This window comes from Vipera ursinii, assembly GCF_947247035.1.
Source record: "Vipera ursinii genome assembly, chromosome: Z".
NCBI lineage: Eukaryota > Metazoa > Chordata > Lepidosauria > Squamata > Viperidae > Vipera > Vipera ursinii.
Genome location: NC_139517.1, coordinates 46,172,390 through 46,193,326, shown reverse-complemented (window position 1 = coordinate 46,193,326; position 20,937 = coordinate 46,172,390). Strand labels below are relative to the sequence as shown.

General features: G+C 36.5%; 1 protein-coding gene across 1 annotated transcript in view; it reads left to right on the top strand.

The window, feature by feature from the left end:
• Window positions 1–10,367, top strand: part of KCNH6 (potassium voltage-gated channel subfamily H member 6) — a gene marked incomplete at its 5' end in the record, with an annotated part of 128,000 nt that extends 117,633 nt beyond the window's left edge. Inside the window, 3 exons of the mRNA XM_083378529.1 lie at window positions 6,155–6,335; window positions 7,202–7,391; window positions 9,894–10,367. Of these exons, the coding sequence (XP_083234655.1) occupies window positions 6,155–6,335; window positions 7,202–7,391; window positions 9,894–10,178 (656 nt within the window). The 3' untranslated portion in view covers window positions 10,179–10,367. The remainder of the gene's footprint in view (window positions 1–6,154; window positions 6,336–7,201; window positions 7,392–9,893) is intronic.
• Between the last annotated feature and the right edge of the window lie 10,570 nt (window positions 10,368–20,937).

Below are 20,937 nucleotides of genomic sequence, written 5' to 3'. Positions count from 1 at the left end.
CTTTGTGTGTGTGTGTGTGTGTGTGTGTGTGTGTGTGTGTGTGTGAGAGAGAGAGAGAGAGAGAGAGAGAGAGAGAGAGAGAGAGAGCAGTGGCGTGGCGTAGCGTGGGTTGTCAGCATCCGGGGCAAGGCAAGTAATTTGTGCCCCCTAACCGCACCGCACGCCTGGCACCCCCCCTCCACAGTGGGCGGCGACCCGGCGGCTTGGATCAGATTCGCACAGCCAGCACTGCAGTGAGAGAGAGTGAGCGAGCCAGGCAGGGGCAGAGAGCTGCGAGCGCGTCCCCCCAGATGTTGCGCCCGGTGCGGCCGGCCCCCCCTGCACCCTCCACGCTACGCCACTGAGAGACAGACAGACAGACAGACAGAGACCCACTAAATAAGTTTCAAAGTTTTTCAGGGTGCAGAATTAATTTGCTGTTAAAAAACAAATCACAACACCCTTGAGCAAAAAGGGTGGAGCTTCTGAATGTCACCTGACAAGTGCTATACCTTAGGTTCTAAGAGGAAAAAAACCCCTCTACAATGGATTTAAACCCCTTTTTCTTTAGTTTAGATAGGACAGGACAGGAAGAGGATTTCATGAAAATTTCAGGCCGCATAGTTATGTATTTTAGGATTCAATAACAATCTTGAAAATCAACAGAAGTTCTTCTCTATCCCTACACTAAACAGAATCAAGGTGGACTGATTTTGAATGCTTTCTCCTTTTCTAGGACTGACTTCACTTTTATTTTCTCTTAACAGCTATTGCAGACTTTTACCAAGATTATCAACCTGCTTCCTCTACACCTATGGAAAGGTTTTTTTCCCCTTCTTCCTTTATAGAAAAGAAAACAAATTCCTGATCCACACGAGACTATGTTTTGTTTTGTTTTTTTAAAAAAGTACCTTCTACTCCAGGAATTAAGACTTAGCCTATTGCAGACAGGAATCTCCCTCCCCAAATTCCTCATTGAGAGGGTTTTTCCCCACTCTTAATCCCATTGATTCTATCCAACTTTTATAGTTCTGTTAAATCCAGTTTGAAAACCCCCACAACAGATTTCTAGACATTGAGCAAAAGAAGGGAATATCCTCTCTTTATCCTCTGTCTGGCAAGCATAGCCTTAAAACCAAGCCTTGTCTGGCTTTTCAATATTTAACAAGCTTTCTCTTTCTGAGTAGCATTTTTCTGCAATGCAGTATTTCTTTAATAATTACTAACTTACCCTAATAAGTGCCAACCTAATAACTGTTAACAAGTTCAACCCTTTGACCTAAAATTAGTCCTTTGTATTAGTATAATTAATTGTAGGAGCAGAATACTTTGTTGATTAATCATTTTACCATATCAGACCATGAGCATCAGTCACAGTAAAATATAACAAAATGAGATAAGACAGAGTGAAATGTAATAAAATAGGCTACAGTGAGATCAGATAGACTAAAATATAGTAGGTAACATAGGATAAAGATAAAAGAGTAAGATAAAATAGCACAAAGTAAAGTAGGATGCAAAGATAGATTACAAAATGAATCCTAAAGTTCAGAAACAGTGTGTGTTTAAGTGAAGTCATCACCTTTACATATGATTCCCACTGTGTTCTATAAAACATATTCTTTATTGGACAGCTCTGACTATAATTTAACAGTTCTAGTGACTACATTTATATTTGTGCCTTGAAAAAAATAAGGTAATATTTTGAAACCCATTTACGGTTCTGTTTGTAAGACTTGAATCATTGCTGAGGCGCATAATTGATAACTGAATAGGACATGTCCAATGTCTACTATTTCTAATGTTCCACAAATACACATTCTCTCAAAATATGGCACTTAACTTCACTATTTGATCATAGAATCTAGCAGCTTGAATCTTTCTCTGATAAGGGCTATCTATGATATTGAGTCAAATCCATTGCCAAATATTTATCTCTTTGGAAGGTCATTTTATTTTTGGCCAGGTATTTCAACAACTTGATGTTTGCAAGTGACTCGATATTAGTTTAGCTGTTAACATCCAAATCTCTTTGTTTGAATATTGTCTTGACCTGATGGCAGATTGAGGACAGGCATTGTGTTGAGAGGCCAGGGTGTGAGATGATTTAGAGAAACTGATTGATTCATGTGGTAGGTTGAAGTGTGCCCATCTGTTCTTTAAGGCACATTTTTGGTACTCTGTCAGGTTCCACTGAGAGAACCATACATTAATAATTAAAAACTTTGATTACTGTTATAGATGAAGAGGTGCCTCTTTCTACTCTTACCACTGCTACTGTTGTATTCCTATCGGTCCGTAGAATAGTTCTTAAAAAGTGCACCTGATTTTGTTCAAATAAGTGTGCCTTTGCTAGGCCCCACAGATCTATACCATTTGTTAACATTGAAACAATTTTTGCTTTGTGGATCTTTAAAATAGGAAGCATTTTAGAGCTTCTGGTTGTCATTTGAACTGGTTGGCTAACACTGTATCCACCCCGTAATATAAGAATTTTTATAGGCTCCCCATCAGATTGCCAGTTGCATTTGGGCTATCCTTCCCTCAAAACCACCACCTTTGATTTAATCTTATTTAGAAGCACTAAATAGGCACTAAATTTCCTCATTAATCTTCTTAGGCCTACTTGGGAAAATGCCATCAGAACCATGTTATCTGCATCCAACAGAATGTTGATGTATCTGTTAAAGATCCTTGGCATGTGAACATTAATAGAATGGAGAAATTCCAAGATGTTATTAATAAAAAGGTTAAACTGCATCTGGGCCAAGCTGCATTCCTTGTTTAACACCTTTGGAAGTGGGCCTTAAGTTGTTTAGTATCCTTCTATGCTACTGCCGAAATTGATGAGACCTTAATTATGCACTGAAAATTTTTGTCTTGTAACTGTCTCTATGACATTCATGTCTCTAATCTTTATGATGGAAAAGTACTTTCATATTGTTGAAGGAAAAGTCTTCATCATGATTCAGTCCAAGCCGAGAATAAACAACATGACGACTGCTTAGAAAGAAGGTTGCAGTTTATTGAAGAGGAGAGCCAGACAGGAAGATGGCTCTGGGGGGGGGGGGAAAGCACATGTAGGGAGTGGGTTTTTATACCCTTTGGGGCTTTTGTTTGGAGTTGTTTCCTGTTCCTGTTTGAGGCTTTGTATTTCCTGTGTCATGTATTCTGACCTGAGTATGGGTGTGCTCTTCTGGTATTCTGATGGTGGTGGGCTAATCTTATTATGTCCCAAGGGTCATATCCTGCTTCCCTGGGGCTGGGGATGATGACTCTTAGATTTTTGGTATTGATTCTAGGGATATTTCTTCCTAATCCCAGTTTCCTGACTCCAGTCTTTCTGACAAAATTATCTGCATTTCTACAGAGCTGGTTTCTGCTTGGGGGAGGGAGACTTGGGGCTATTAAGAAAAACTGGGCATGCTTTTCTGCCTCTTTAAGATCCTTTGAGGAAATATATTTTTCTGCCCTTTTAATATTACCTTCTCTGGGGGGCCAACTTCCCACAATATACATGTATTTACATATACACAAGCTATGTCCCTTGGGGGGGGGAGTCTTTCACTGTAATTTTTGTTGCAAATGCCAAAAGTTAAACAGTTAGTTTAACTCCTCTCCCCATCATCATTTGTCCTTCTTTTTCTTTCTTTTCAGGTATCTGGTAATCCTAAATGTACCACCAAAACAGGGTTGGGCAGTTCTTATATAGATTAAAATCAAGGAAATGGAAGACAAAAGATATGCCCATTGGCCTCACTCTCAAAATCACTGCTCCTTTCCCTTCAATATCATATATGTGCTTATCAAGATATCTAAAAAGAATACAGATCAAAGTACCAGTATTGATCTTTTAAATATCTTCTCAAGAGGGGACCAGGATATTTTCCTCTTCAGACAAGGCTGTCAATGAGGCACAAACCTGTTTTAGCAGCATTAAGGAAATTTGCAGGTCTTATGATATAGCAAAAGCCATAATATTTTGTTTCATATTCCAGAAGTGGGAGAAGACTAGCATAAATTTCCTCCCTATAGCATATTGATACAAGTTTTTACATCTTTTCGCACAGTATATAATTTTTAAATCAATAGGACCATGCAAACTGAGGAGAGGAAAATGTAGAAATAATGACAAGAGGAAATATTCTAATAAAATTTAGAGAAGAAGAGATTGGGTGATTAACACCAATCAAGGATAGGATACAACAAATTATACTACTTGATGAGAAAGAGACACTTAACAAACATGTTAAGAATTGTAAATAGGAATTATTTTAAACAAAGTATATTTGTGGTCAAACAAGGATCAACCTTAGCTGAGCTTTTTCTGAGATGCTAATCTTTTCAGTGATAGGAGAAAGATCCAGTAATGTTTCTGATACATTAGGGGAAAAAAAGCTGGAACATTCTAGGATGGAGGAACAAAAAGGAAGAAAATATGAAGGTAAACTTGTCCTTTTCCAAAACTTAAGATGATCACAAAAAGAATTTTAAAATATTTTTCTTACTATAATATTAGCATAAAAGTGATAACATATAACAGACAAAATTAGTAATATAAATATAATATTCCTAAAAAATAGGAATATGACTTTTCTGTAACAGTTCTGACCTCACATTTGTAGAATGGTTTCTTAAAAATGCTCACTTACTGCCCATGTGGCTCCAGATTTAAATAAACCAACAAACAAATCTACACACACATATGCACACACACTTTATCTGTCTAGATTTGCATGTCTGTACATGCACACAGTTTTTTTAGTTTATCTGTCCTTCTGTGTGGCCTATAGATGTTCTAATTCATTACTTTTCAATATGGCCAGGTTATACTTTTAACAGTAGAATATATGTGCAAAACCCTTCAATAACAAGAGGAAGAAATTTGGAGACAGAGTACTGTCTTCTCTAATGGTAGAATAGAGGAAACCCAAGCTTTCAGCATGTCTTTGGTGCATATTTAAAAGAGCCTTGGTGGAGCAGTGGGCTAATGCCTCCTTAAGTAACACCAGCTGCCTGCAATTAGTGCAGGTTCGAGTCCCACCAGGCTCAAGGTTGACTCAGCCTTCCATCCTTCCGAGGTAGGTAAAATGAGGACCCAGATTGTTGGGGGCAATTAAGCTGACTTTGTAATAATGCCGCTTGGGGTGTGTGTGAAAGCCCTAATAAGCAGGCATATACATAGAATGAAGGCTATTGCTAAGCTTGTAAGCCGCCCTGAGTCTTCGGAGAAGGGCGGGATATAAATGGAATTAAAATAAAATAAAAAATAAAATATATTTGGTATTGTCTTTTTTACAGCCTTCCCTGATATTTAGATACTGCTGACTATATTTACATTCATCTGGCTATAGTGCAAAAGTAAACATGCTGAAAGTGGTACCCACTGCATAAAACCTCTGTAATTTTTTATAGAAGACAAGCAAACCTTATAGGTTTTGCCAAAATAAAAACAAATTTAAACAGGCCTTCTATTGATTTTTTTGAATCAACTCTAATTATTGTAATTCATTTATCACTGTTAGCTTTAGTGTTTTATGCTGTTAGTATAAACTGATTTATACTAACTGGTTTAATTAGTTTTATCATGTTTCTTTTTTAAAAGAAATAGATGTTTCATTTTATTAAACAGCTTTTTAAAATGAAAAATGATATACAGTAGTGATGCCACAAATATATATTGAAACAAAATCATATCCTTTTAATTACTTGCTAATTTATTAAATTTGTTTGCCACCCATCTCGGGTGCAAGGCGACCCTTACAATATTAAAAGCAATAAAACTATAAAATATGTATTCTAAGGTAACAATAAAAATACAACATAATTAAAAGGCGGGGTGGGATGCATGGGAGGTGGGATCCGCAATTGGTCCAGTGTGATAGCTGCTGCTTGCTGTTTAGGGCCTCAAGCCAACTGACAGCCAGGTTTTCAGGTCTTATGGAAGGTCAGGAGGGTGGGAGCAGATCTCATCCCAGAGGGCAAGATGTTCTAAAGGGCAGGAGCCACAACAGAGAAACCTCTTCTTCTGGACCCCACCAACTGGAATTCTTTGACCAACAAGGTCCACAGCTACCTCCTCTGTTGACACAGATGGGATGGGCCAATCCCATTGGATAACCTGGACCCAGGCCATGCAATTTTACATAGATAACCTTTTTCTTTCAACTTCCAGCAACATCATTGGATGTTTCCAACCTATTCACATTCTGGGAGAAAAAAAAGCCCAGTCTCTTGTCGGAGCCTTTCCAGCACATCTCCTTGGTACATAGCCCATTGGGCATGCCTCTAAACTCTGAGGATGGATCACGGCAGATTGAAACAAAGCTGGAATGCCTGCAGGCACAGCTTAGCAGGTAAATTCAGTCACTCAGAGATATGAAAATAAGAATGTTCCAGTTCTAATAGCTTTGGAATTCCACAAACCATTCCAAATTTCTGAAAGTAATTGGCGATGGATGAGCCTGTCCAGCAGCTTCATACAGATGTTGAATAGGAGAGGAGAGAGCACTGAACTCTGTAGCATCATCTCTCATGCCTATTCTAAATTAAATAATACTGGGAATGTTTTATCATGGTGTCTGGAGGCTGTGAAGGACTGGATGGGAACAAGAAGTTTCAGTTAAATTCTGACAAGACCGAGTGAGTTTGAGGCCTGCTGGTTCTAAGACTATACAAATAGTCCTCATCTTATGACCACAATTGGGACAGGAATCTTGGTTGTTAAGTGATGTGATAATTAAGTTTTTGGAAGCTGAAAATAAAGCTCAGTTTTTAAGGGAAGAGTGTTGATGTTGCACACTATAAGAAGAGCGCTATGTTAGCCTATGTATAGCAAAAATTAGAAAGTCTGATAGCATCTTTTCCAACCAACACATTTTATTAAAAGGCATGTTTTCAAAAGAAATGGAATGGAATGGAATGGAATGGAATGGAATAGAATAGAATAGAATAGAATAGAATAGAATAGAATAGAATAGAATAGAATAGAATAGAATAGAATAGAATAGAATAGAATAGAATAGAATCAAAAACATCCAACTTTTAATTAGATTATTAGTTCAAAAAGATGTTACCAGATTTCTCATTTTTACTGTTGTCCAGTTCGCTGTTTGGAAGAGTTCTATATTAACTCTGTACTAACGCTGCTCTTAAATAAATCTTCTGTACTGCCTCAGAAATCAAAATGCTTCAGGGGAAAATACTATGTTCTTTCATATAGACTAGAATCCAGGATATCTTCCGACATTAATCTCATTCTGCAGCTGCTACAGCGCCAGCTGTCTCAAGTGCCACCTGCGTATAGCTCCATCTCGCCTTCCTCCCGTAATTTATCTCTGTACAGCATGAACCTAAGGAATACAGAACCCGATCCATCCCTGGGAGAAGAGGAATTGACTCCCCTAAAAGAGGTAAGATGAAGGCATTCAGTTTCTTGGCTTTCTAAAATACGATATTTTTTTTATTTTGAAACAATGCATAAAAAGTAAAGAAGCAAGAAAAAAGAGAAAAAGAAAGAGTCATACAAAAAATAACTGAAAAGCGCAAACAAAAAAAAGACAAAGGAAAGAACTTTTTTGGATACAGATTTAAATTAAAAAAATCCAACTCTTATTCTATAATTAACTATAGTCTTACTATTCTTTAATCCCATGTAATTCTAATAATCAAATCCCAAAATCATACTTACATATCTCTTAGTTTCTTGCAAAAAGTCCAAAAGTAGTTTCTTTAACAACTCATCACTCTCTTAAAATACAGCCAGATACTTCATTCCATAATTCTCTCCATTTTCTATAAATTGTCTGTAAACTTCAGTTCTCTGCATTAATCAGCAAAGATCCAGTAAAAATAGCAAAATACCTAATAGCATGAATACATGTCCCTTTTCTATTTAGTGTATGTTCCCCTTCATCCTTCTCTTAACAATTAAACATTAGAAAAAAGAAATTTAAAACTATTAAATATTACCAAAAATAAAAGTTTTAGATATCAAAAACTAATCCATTACTCCATTAAATATTTCCAAAAAAGCACTAGCCAATCTAGATAACTATACAACATTATCAGAAATAAGAACTCATTATTTAACCATAATCAGATAACTCACTTTTACTTTTTTTTTTTTTACTTTTTTCCTCCCAATCATCCTGAAGTCCCATAAATAAAATTCTGGGTCCTGTTTTCTTCTAGTATCTTTTCTTATTTTGTCAAAATTCTTATCGCCTTTGAAGTCCATTTGTAATTTCAATAAGCAAGTAACTCCAATAAATCTCTTACATTTGAGCTTGAAAGAGTAATCCACAATGTATTTTTCAATTTTTTGAATAATCATTCTATAGTATTTGTAAATCTAGTGAATCCATCTCAGTTGTCTCCAGAGACATTTGTTTATCTTTAGTAGTAATTTCTGACTCCAGTAAGGAATTAAAAAAATTCAAGCACTTCACAGGCTCCTAAATCAAACATTTTCTTTAAAATAGACATTTTGTTTTCTGGAAATCAATTTTTAAGGTTTTGTTTTACAACTGAAATATAAACAAGACAGCTGTCCCACAAAAGAGATTCTTCCTATTCAATCTTTTAAAAAGAAAGGCTACTTTTTCCCATTTAAATCTTTTAATTTCTTTAGTTCTCAACTTTTTATGAGGCAAGCAAAACCAATAAACTTCTCAGATTTTTCTAGATATTATAATTCCAGAAATTACAAATATCACTAAACAGAAAAAGTCATCTGTATCTCTTTTATCTTTAACTGAAGAAGAAATTCTAATCCAAAAAGTGTATAAGAAATGAGGAAAATTGGTTCTAGTGTCCATAAATTTAGGCCGCATCCACAGCTGTGAACTAGATGAAAGACCCCCCTCAACTCACCAACCATGTGGGAAAATATCCATTTCTGACTCATGAGGAACAAAAATCCAAACAAATGGGTTGATTTTTGTTTTCCTCCTTTAAATCCAGAGAAAGAAAAAGCCCCCAACAACAACAACAACCCCGCCCCTCCATAACTGGGGGCAAAACAAGCTGTGATGTAGTCTCCAGGGATAATTAAACTACCATTTTCCCCCACTGGAAGCAGGAACCTGAATTATTCATTTTCAGTGAAGCAGATAAGAACTTTGTTGCTACAAAAGTCTGTTCTGAGTCATGGTCAATTAACAAAAGTGGGGGGAAAGGATGGGGAGAACAAAGGTATATTCTGTAGGAAGAAAACTATTTTGCATCAAGTATATTATATCTTTTCCCCTTTGCTGTATTTTAGCACTTGTTTGTTCAATGCAGGGAACCATAGTACAGCCAATTTTCAGGGAGATGTGCCCAATATTGCAACCTTCTTTTTAGCAAAATAGAAGAGGACATTTGTGTTGTAGTTCTGAAAATATGTTTAACTCTAAAGTAGTTAAGAACTAGCTGAGGCTTTTACAGTTTGCCTATAATCGTAGCCACAAAAGTTTAAGATTTCAGAATTATTTTATATTTAAAATAGTAGCATTAACTCCCTCCACTATCATTTTTCACTTTGAGTTTTCTTTAAATTGCACATCTAGAAAGGTATAGTCATATGTTTTTTGATTGTATGCAAATAAATAATATGACGTCAGTTCTTCCAAGTCTTCACTTCAAATTCATAGTGTGCAAATGGGGAGATGAAAAATGGACATAAAAATTGAACAATTTTACCACCAAATTTCACTTCACAATCTGAAGTTGCACTATTGGCAAGACCTACATGTAGCCCATAGGCCAAGGGTAGCTCATCTCTCTTTAATTTTATTACCATAATGCTTCTCTAACTATATTTCTATAATTATGATAGATTCTTAAAACTGACTTTTCATGTTATTGTTAAGATTCTGTGTTACCGTAAATACATTATTGGAAATATGATTTTATTTTTCTTTCCTGACTAGATTCCAAATTACTGTGAAATTGGAAAAAAACCAGTAAAATCTAGGAAGTTGTTGTCAAGTGGTTTACACCTGTCACTGGCTTTAAATGATACTGTAGCAATCAATTCTCAGCAAGAGCTTTATCCACAGATCCTGTCAAAACAAGAGCCTCACTGGAGAATACCTAATAACCAGAAACGTTTCCAAGGATCTCGTTTCCATTCTCTCCCTGAACACCTTGAGGCAACATCTGAGCATTTGGACATTCGGAGACATCTCTCTGACCCACTCCTTCCTATAATTTAGGGTTCCAAGTGCACAGAAAGCCAAGTGAAGAGGAGTTGAATTGAGAAATCGTTTAGTGGGTTTACTGCTTACACTTAGAGGACATTTCCAGCGTAGTGTAACTATGTTCTGTTCTCTGAAAAAAGGGCAGTTTAAAAGAGAATTGACTTTGTTGATTTCTAAAATAAAACAAGACAGAGAAGTTGAACATCTTCCCCCCCCACCCGTTCCAAGAACAAGGACACAAACACACAAACCAAGGACTTCCTTGGTTATATAGCTGTTGTGTTTATACATCTGCAAATGCTCATTCTGGTTAGGGGGCACTTAAGCAGAAAAGTACAGAACAAGATGTAAGACCAATCAGCATGCAGGGTGTGGGGTGCACATTTCTGCAAAACACAATTGGTATTTGGGAAGTGTGTGCATTGGCCTGTCTATAGCCATCTGTAATCTACTCTTACTCATCATCCACTTCACACTGTAGATATGTAGTGACACTACGTGCAGTTGCGGGCAACTTTAAATCAAGGGTAACTCGCACTCTGCACACATTAACAGCAGATCCTATGAATGCTGAAAGTTTTATCTATCAGTATTAGTAGACACCTAATAATGGTGAAAATAATAAAGTAATGGTAAATGTGGTCTGAAGGAGAGATTGCTAAGAACTTCATAAAATATCACTGGATTAGAGTGTACCAAGAATTTATATTTCTTTTATTAATAGTTACAATTAATATCTTAGGATTTTATTACTTATGCGTGACCCTAGGAAGGATGATATTTTTTTGTATATAACGATTTGTCCCAAAAATAAAGTGAGATTATAAGATCTATTTTTTTGTAGTAAGGATGTAAATAGAAGGAAGAAGACCATTCAATGAAAGTATAAAATATGCAGTATAGTCCTTTGTAGAACTGTGAACTGCATTTCTGATTGAGCCTGTTTTTGTTACAGTCCTTCTTAGTCTTTCTTTTTAATTCTATGACATTCTCCCCTTCAATAAATTAAGCTATACACTCTGGTCTATAGTTCCAGTTCAATATGTATTTGTTAAAAAAGAGAGTCAAATTTAGTTAAACTAATCATCAGATGAGGCAGAGGACCACACTGGAAGACGATGTAAATTTGTTGTATAGTAGTGTCAGATCTTAAGTATCCTATAATAAACACTGTTGAGCCTAGTCTCATAGAGAAATATTTCCCCACATTCTATAAAGTGGAAGCATTGTTTCTTTCCCAAGGCTCAGAAAAGAGGTGGGAGAAATAATACACAAACACACACACACACACACACACACATATATATACAGTATATACATACATATATATACATATTCATATATATATATATATATATATATATATATATATGTGTGTGTGTGTGTGTGTGTGTGTGTATGTATGTATGTATGTAACTTTTTTTGGCTTGCTAACAAAGAATAAAGGGAGACTGATATGATCATTTCAAACTTATTTGTTCTCATCAGTCAGCCATACCCTTCTGAGATTCGAACCTGGGCCAACTGCGTCTTAAGCAGTTGTTTTAACCCCTAGGCCACAGGCTCTCTCTCTTTGTTTGTTAGCTGAGAAGCAAGGGAGATATGTGTTAAATGTTTGTTAAGCATTCAGAATACACTTGCTTAGTCCCAGACATGGGACAAATCTTATTTCCTGTTTCAGCCGAGCCCAAGGCCATCTACAGGCAGTAGCCACAGCAGTGGCAGCTCATATTTGTGTAACGTTTTTTGGCTTGCTATCAAAGAATAAAGGGAGACCGATATGATCATTTCAAACTTATGGCCTAGGGGTTAAAACAACTGCTTAAGACACAGTCGGCCCAGGTTCAAATCTCAGAAGGGTATGGCTGACTGATGAGAACAAATAAGTTTGAAATGATCATATCGGTCTCCCTTTATTCTTTGTTAGCAAGCCAAAAAAAGTTACACAAATATGAGCTGCCACTGCTGTGGCTACTGCCTGTAGATGGCCTTGGGCTCGGCTGAAACAGGAAATAAGATTTGTCCTGTGTCTGGGGCTAAGCAAGTGTATTCTGAATGCTTAACAAACATTTAACACATATATAGATATATATCACACTTTGTACACATTTGCCTAATATAAGCACAATTTTAAAATATCCTCTAAGAAGAAAAACAAATCAGAGTACACTTTTTGTATAAGTGTGTGATCTTATTTTATGATGGTTTGTGACTTTATGTGACAGCACTGCATAAATAATTATTGTACCCAAATCCTCCTCCTCTTCCTCTCCACTAAATTCTTCTGTGGTGTGAGGTCACATCCCCAGAATAACATATTAAATCCTCATCTTAAGTAGTGAGTGGGAGGGAAATGTAAGCATTTGCCGCCCCCAAGATATTAGTTACTTTGCTAATAAAGATTATTTGACACCTGCTGTGTCCTGCTGAATACCTCTCTTTAAGATGGAACGTGATGTGTACTTATTTAAAAGAATTGGTTGAAGAAGAAGAATGAAAGCAAAACATCCATGGTATATGCCTTGCTAACAGTTTGAAGCCTCAAAACATTTCTCTTACACCCTGTACTTCTGAACAATAGAATATCAGTTGTTTAATCAATGAACAATCTATTGCCATGAATGTCCAAAATGACAATTATCCTATTTTCTTAAAACAAAAAAGAAATATTGGACAATAAACCAAATATCTGGTTACAGTTGATGGTGTGATGGTTCTGAGAACGTTAAAAGTGACAAATGCTTATGGAAGACAATAGAGAATTCCAGAAAGTAATTCTCATAATGATTTCACATGATTATGTGACTTGTAAACCTCTGCTAAAGGTGAAGGAAAGAAAAAAGCTACAGAAAAAAGAAAGGTTTTCTTCCTGCACTGTAACATGGATGAGATTTTTTTGTTGTTATTGATAATTAAATAAACATTAAATATCGCCGTGCAAATGCATTCTATATAAAAGAATGGAAACATAAATTCTCCAATATATTATCCCATATTGCAGATTGAGATTACAAATGAAGTCCTTATTGTAATGAGTGGAAGGAAGGTTGATGTTGACATTGTGTGAATAAAAGATACACAAAGTAGCTCTTTTTAACAACAGAATTTGAAACAGCAGGGTGAGAGATGAACAGTTAAACAATCCTATAATCTACTTTTCATGTTCTATGAACATATAAATCTTCTGAAAAATATTGAAACTTCACAATAAAGAATTTCAGTCATTCAATTTCTTGAATTTATTTAGCATTATTATATTATCTATAAACTGCCAGCATCTCAATTGTTTACATCCATTAAAACAAAATAACCATAAGACAAAAGTTTATAGAATGTAGCATTAAATAATAAATGAAATCAATGCTATATCTGCCAGTAGAGCAGCAGACTATTAACCTCTAAAGTACTTCCAAATTAGAATTAATTTAATGGACTGCCTAAATTATAGCATTATAGTAGTAAACAATACTTCTTGGGGAGAAGATAAGGTGGCAGCTCCACTAGATGTACCAGACCAGGAGATCAACTGCACCAAAAGTCTGAAACTACTTGTATTAGTAGTTAATAACTACACTGAGTTGGGATAATAACTACAATAATAGAATCTTGCAAGTCTGATTGTGCTGGTTCTTTTCTTCCTTGTTATGGTACAGTGAATTAAGCTAGATGAATCTGCCCAAACTACTTCCAAATGTTATCTCACTGTTGTGGACTTTAAAAATGTTCAACTCCTTTTGTCCAGACAGTGTCTCCTGCGTATCTCATTCAAGGTCATCTTCCTTATTTTCTACACTAGGACAGCTCCTGTTCCAAAGCACTCCTCAAAAACTTTACAGAAGAAGGGACTTGAAACATCCTCTCTTGCACTGACTACCCATACGGGTAGATTCAGTGTGTGATAGATAGTCTTGAAAATATCTGGGAGCCTGTAAGGCAAGCCATGTAAGGAGCTACAAAATAAGAATCTCTGTACTTTCAATTGGAAACCAGAAACTTACTAGCAGCTAGTGCAGCTATTATAACATGGGTATTACATTGCTGAATTACTTTAGGCCCTGTGTCAGTCCTTCAAGGTAGGCGAAAGCAAGATATAGACACCACAGGGATCCCAAGAATGCTATTTTATTGTTGTAGGGTTAAAAAAAAACGTCTTGAAGACCCGATCAAATTTCTCTCATACTAAACAAATCGAAGTGTGATTATTTCTTTTTTATGCTTTGTTTTATTTCTGACTGTCTAATATTTCATCTAAATCCAAGTCTTTCTTTAAGAGTTCTTTCATACCTTCTGCAAAGTCAACTCTAACTTCCATTATACCTGGTCAGAAAGTAGGCTGCCATGTTCTGGGCCAGCTGCAATTTCTAAATCATCTTCCAAGACAACTCCACATAGAGTGAATTATAGTTGTGTAAACATTTATTTATTTAATCAATTTATATAGCCACTGTATTTGGCACATAAGAATATAAGTCCCCACTGAATCGGTTGCCCACTCCAAAAATGGCTATATCTCTCTACATCCTTTATCTTTTGCTTTAGGATTTGTTTTGCCAGATCATATCCCATCTTAAAAATTGTGGAGGGAGAGTAGCCTAAATTTGAAAGATTAAATTCAACAGCCTTGATCCTTATGGACTGAAAGTTGTCCTGAAATATTAATCATGCTAAGCCTTGAGGAAAGAAATTGGGCTTTAACCAAAGATTTATATAAGCTATACACAGTCACTTTCCAGTTTTGCATAGTAGCGCAGCAGCCAAGAGATTGTGGGGCTCTGCACCCTATGGCAGATTCTTTTCTGTTTGGGGACCCTAAACGGGCCTAAACTCACCCCGGAAAGGTGACAAAGAAGGAAGAAAGCCCCACTGACTGCGGAGAGATGGTGGTCAATCCTGTTGTTCAGGGAAAGCCCTCCAGAAAGGCTTTCTTTCTCCAACAGAAGAAAGGCTAGCTTTACTCCAGTCTAGTCCAAGCTACAAGCAACCAAAGCCAAAAAGCACTAAGTTAAGCTTGATTGTAAACAAAATGTTTGGAACTGGGTAAGAACACTAATTCTCTTTCTTCTACTTGATAATTGATTTCCTGAAAAAAAAAACCAAGAAGCAAAAAATCCTCCAAAAGGGAGAGGAGGGGGATTTTTGCTCCACCCTCCCACAGACAGAAGCGGTGAATTAAAGTTTATGGGGGACAGAAATATGCTGTTGTTAGCTGCAAAGTTGTGTCTGACCCATTGCGACCCCATGGACAACGTTTCTCCAGGCCTTCCTGTCCTCTATCATCTTCTGGAGTCCATTTAAGCTACGCCCACTGCTTCAGTGACTCCATCCAGCTACCTCGTTCTCTGTCATCCCCTTCTTCTCTTGCCCTTTCCCAGCATTAGACTCTTCTCCAGTGACTCCTTCCTTCTCATCAGGTGGCCAAAGTATTTGAGCTTCAAATTCAGGATCCGGCCTTCTAAACAACAGTCAGGGTTGATCTCCTCTAGGACTTACCGATTTTGATCCCCTTGCAGTCTAGCACCATAGTTCAAAAGCCTCGATTTTTTGGTGCTCAGCCTTTCTTATCGTCCAAATTTCACAACCATACATTGCAACTGGGAAGACCATAGCCTTGACTATACACACTTTTGTTGACAGGGTGATGTCTCTGCTTTTTAGTGTGCTGTCTAGATTTGCCATGGCTTTCCTCCCCAGGAGCAAGCGTCTTTTAATTTCTTGGCTGCAGTCTGCATCTGCGATGATCTTGGAGCCCAGGAAAACAAAATCTGTCACTACCTCCATTTCTTCCCCATCTATTTGCCAGGAATTGAGAGGGCCAGATGCCATGACCTTGGTTTTCTTAATGTTAACTTTCAACCCAACTTTTGCACTTTCCTTCTTCACCTGAAACAAGATGCTCTTTAGTTCCTCTACACTTTCTGCCATTAAAGTGGTATCATTGCATATCTTAGATTGTTGATATTTCTCCCAGCAATCTTAATTCCAACTTTCAATTCATCTAGCCCTGCCTTTCTCATGATGTGCTCTGCATATAAGTTAAATAGGCAGGGTGACAGCATACAGCCTTGATGGGCTCCTTTCCCAATTTTGAAGTGGTTCCATGTCCAGTTCTCACTGTTGCTTCTCGACCTGCATATAGGTTTCTCAAGAGACAAATAAGATGGTCTGGTACTCCCATCTCTTTAGGAACTTGCCAATGTTTGTTATGATCCACACAATCAAAGGCTTTAGCATAGTCAATGAAGCAGAAGTGGATGTTTTTCTGGAACTCCCTAGCTTTCTCCATGATCCAGCATATGTTGGCAATTTGATCTCTAGTTCCTCTGCCTCTTCGAAATCCTGCCTGTACTTCTGGTAGTTCTCGATCCACATACTTCTGGAGACTAGCTTGTAGGATTTTAAGCATAACTTTACTAGCATGTGAAATGAGTGCAATGGTGCGATAGTTTGAACATTCTTTGGCACTGCCTTTCTTTGGAATTGGAATGTAAACTGATCTTTTCCAGTCCTGTGGCCACTGTTGAGTTTTCCAAATTTGCTGGCAAATTGAGTGTAGCACTTTTACTGCATCGTCTTTTAAGATCTTGAATAGCTCAGCTGGAATAGTGTCACCTCCACTAGCTTTGTTGTTGCTCAGCTTTCCTAAGGCCCACTTCACTTCACATTCTAGGATGTCTGGCTCGAGGTCAGTGATCACCTCATTGTGATTATCAGGGACGTTAATCTTGTTCTTGTATAGTCCTTCTGTGTAATTTTGCCACCTCTTCTTAATTTCTTCTGCCTCTGTTAGGTCCCTGCCATTTTAGTCCTTTATCATGCCCATTTTTGCATGAAATGTTCCCTTCATCTCTCCAATTTTCTTGAAGAGATCTCTGGTCCTCCCTTTTCTATTGTTTTCTTCTATTCCTTTGCACTGTTCATTTAAGAAGGCATTCTTATCTCTTCTAGCTATTCTCTGAAATTCTCAATTCAGTTGGGTGTATCTTTCTTTTTCTCCCTTGCCTTTCACTTCCCTCCTTTCCTCAGCTATTTGCAAAGCTTCCTTAGACAGCCATTTTGCTTTCTTGCATTTCTTTTTTTGGGGGATATTTTTAATTGCTACCTCTTGTACAATGTTGCGAACCTCCATCCATAGTTCTTCAGGCACTCTGTCTATCAGATCTAATTCCTTAAATCTATTTGTCACCTCTACTGTATATTCATCAGGGATATGATTTAGTTCATACCTGAGTGGCCTAGTGCTTTTCCCTACTTTCTTTAGTTTAAGCCTAAATTTTGCAACAAGAAGCTCATGGTCTGAGCCACAGTCAGCTCCTGGTCTTGTTTTTACTGACTGTATAGAGCTTCTCCATCTTTGGCTGCAGAGCACATAATCAATCTGATTTCTGTGTTGACTGTCTGGTGATGTCCATGTGTAGATCTGTCTCTTGGGTTGTTGGAAAAAGAGTGTTTGCTATGACCATCGTATTCTCTTGACAAAATTCTGTCAGCCTGTGCCCTGCTTCATTTTGTACTCCAAGGCCAAACTTGCCTGTTATTCCAGTTATCTTTTGGTTTCCTACTTTAGCATTCCAATCCCCCATGATGATAAGGACATCGTTTTTTGGTGTTAGTTCTATAAGGTGCTGTAGCGCTTCATAGAACTGGTCAGTTTCATCCTCTTCAGCACCGGTGGTTGGGGCATAGACTTGGACTATTGTGATATTGAATAGTTTGCCTTAGATTCGAACTGAGATCATTCTGTCATTTTGGGGATTGTATCCCAGTATTGCTTTTCCTACTCTTTTATTGACTATGAAGGCTACTCCATTTCTTCTGAGGGATTCTTGCCCACAGTAGTATACCTGATGGTTGTCTGAATTAAATTCACCCATTCCTGTCCATTTTAGTTCGCTGATTCCTAAAATGTTGATGTTCAGTCTTGTCATCTCTTGTTTGACCATGTCCAGCTTGCCTTGATTCATGGATCTTACATTCCAGGTTCCTATGGAGAAAAAATCTTTATAGCATCAGACTTTCCTTTCACCACCAGATACATCCACAGCTGAGTGCCCTTTCGGCCTTGGCCCAGTCGCTTCATTCTTTCTGGCGCTACTAGTACTAGCCCTCTGCTCTTCCCCAGTAGCATATTGGATGCTTTCCAACCTGAGGGGCTCATCTTCCAGCGTCATATCGTTTTGCCTTTTGGTACTGTCCATGGGGTTTTCATGGCAAAGATACTGAAGTGGGTTGCCATTTCCTTCTCCAGTGGATAGTTCATAGCTTCATTGAATTACGCAAGCCCCTTCACCATGACAAGGCAGTAATTTATGAAGGGGAACAGAAATATACTGAAATGAAATGAATATAAGACTTAAATCTGGATAAGTGTCAAATTGGTGGCATTAGTTAAGACTTTCTTGGCAAAAGATTATTGATGAAAACAGAAGGCAATGGCTTGTTTTGAAAACTGATAAATGAATTGGTGCTGACATCTAGCGGTGGATGAAAATATACAATTATAGCTGCTCTTATACAGGAACTGGCAAGCCCAGGAAAAGATAACTTGTTTTTCATATCTTCACGCTTTAACTAAACAAAGAACAACTATAAATAAAGAAAAGAAAAAATTTTGGGCTATCTAAGCAAGAAACATAAAACTTAGGAAAAAAATTGACCTTCCTGGATTATGAAGACTTATTGAACTGTGACTGTAAAGCTGTTTGCAGAGAAAGAAAAACTTTAATTTTTGGCTATCATGGGAAATCAGAGATCTGCAGAAAAAACATATCAAGAAAAAACAAATACTTTCCAGGAGGAAACATATGCTATGTTACAACTAATACAAATGACAATGACTTCAAACCATGAGGAAATTAAAAATAGCTTTGAAAATTTAAATGAACAAATCTTCAATTTAACTTCACAGCAAAAAAACTCTCAGAAAATAAAAAGAGAGAGCAATCAAGTAAAGCATATAAAACATAAACCAGAGGAAAGAGTTTTTAAAGATGGAATTCAACAATCAAAGGAACTATGATTTAATCCAGGTGGAGAAAAACTTGCAGGAAATATTGGACATGGAAAAGACAACTTATACTTCAAGATTGCAAAATAAGTCTAAGGATAAGAAAAAAGATTTGACACAATGGATTACAGAGCAGTCAGGAGAACTATGAGAACTTGAGAGACAAAAAATGATAAGAGAAACCAAGAGATAAAGAAATAAAAAAAGATTTTCAAGGAATAGGAAGGAGTGAAACATTCCCAAAAAGACACATTAGTTGACTCATCTCTTGTATTTACAACAATATCTACAAAACTATGGTAAGACCTTTTGGTCCAGCAGATCATTTTGATTAGGAAAGATGTTTGGCAAAAAAAGGCTAAAGTTAGAATTAAGAAATTAGATGATGGATTTATCAGATGGAATATTTAAAGATTAAGCACTTGTTTGAATATGGTTAAAGAAATAAAATTTTGAATATAAATGAATTTTAGTTTAAGAGGGATAGGCTCCTTAAGTAAAATAATATTTTTTATTATATGAGAAATATAAAAATGTTGGGATGATTTGTATGAGGAAATGTTTTAGATTCTCAAATGTAATGGATTTTGAGAAAATTTTAATTAATAAGAATGTTTTGAATAGTTCTAAAAGATTAGCTGTGGGTTTATTAGATGGAATACTTAAAGATTAAATATTTGTTTGAATATGGTTAGAAAGAATAGAAAATTTTTTGGACATAAATGTATCTTAGCTTAAGAGGGACATGTTTTCCAAGTAGTATGTTATTTCTTCTTTTTCTTTTTTCTCTTTGTTTTTGTTTTAAGATATGAGAAATATAAAAATGCTGGGATGTATGAGGAAAAAGACTCAAATATTTAAGTGTAATTAACTCTAAGAAAATCTTAACAGGTAAAAATGTTTTTGAACATTATGGGGAAAATAAATTTAAATAAGAACTTTAAAAACAGGATCTATGATAAGGTGATTAAGATGATTAATTAGAAAAGAAGCTTCACATTGATGTGGTTGTTACTTGTAGAAATACTAGAAAAATGTTTATACTCAATTGTTATCTATTAAAATACTAAGAAATGTACTAATTTAAGGTTGATAAATGAGAATATTATTGGAAGAAGAGAAAATCAAGGAAAGCTACTGTGTGGATTATGGAATTATAGAAACTAATTGTTACTGATTGTTTGTAAATATAAACCCAGACAACACACCGTTTATGTTAAAAAAGTTGATTATGTTAAAAAAATTAATAAAATATATATGACCACAACTCTGACCACAACTTTTATCATATCTTCTCCAATCACAGATATATATTTGAGACAAAGTGCAGTATGTGGAGAATGCTCTGATAAATTTAGATTGTACTCTTTGCAGAGGAGTAAAACACAAAGCTGGTGGCCCAACCAGAGTCCCACAAAGGAACTGGACTAAAGGTGCAGCCTGAAAGAGTTTTAGTACAGTTGGAACATAATATTTGCCCTTGGACTAAAAAAATAAAATAAGGATGGCATTGGCAAATCATTATCCAGTAGCAGCAGTGTGTTCACAGTGGGCTTCCTAACAACAACAACAACAACAATAATAATAATAATAATAATAAAGTTGGAAGGGACCTTGGAGATCATCTAGTACAACCCCCTGCTCAGGCAGGAAGCCCTATACTGTTTGAGACAAATGGCTGTCCAGTCTCTTCTTAAAAACTTCCAGTGTTGGAGCATTCACAGCTTCTGAAGGCAGGTTGTTCCACCGGTTAATTGTTCTAAATGTCAG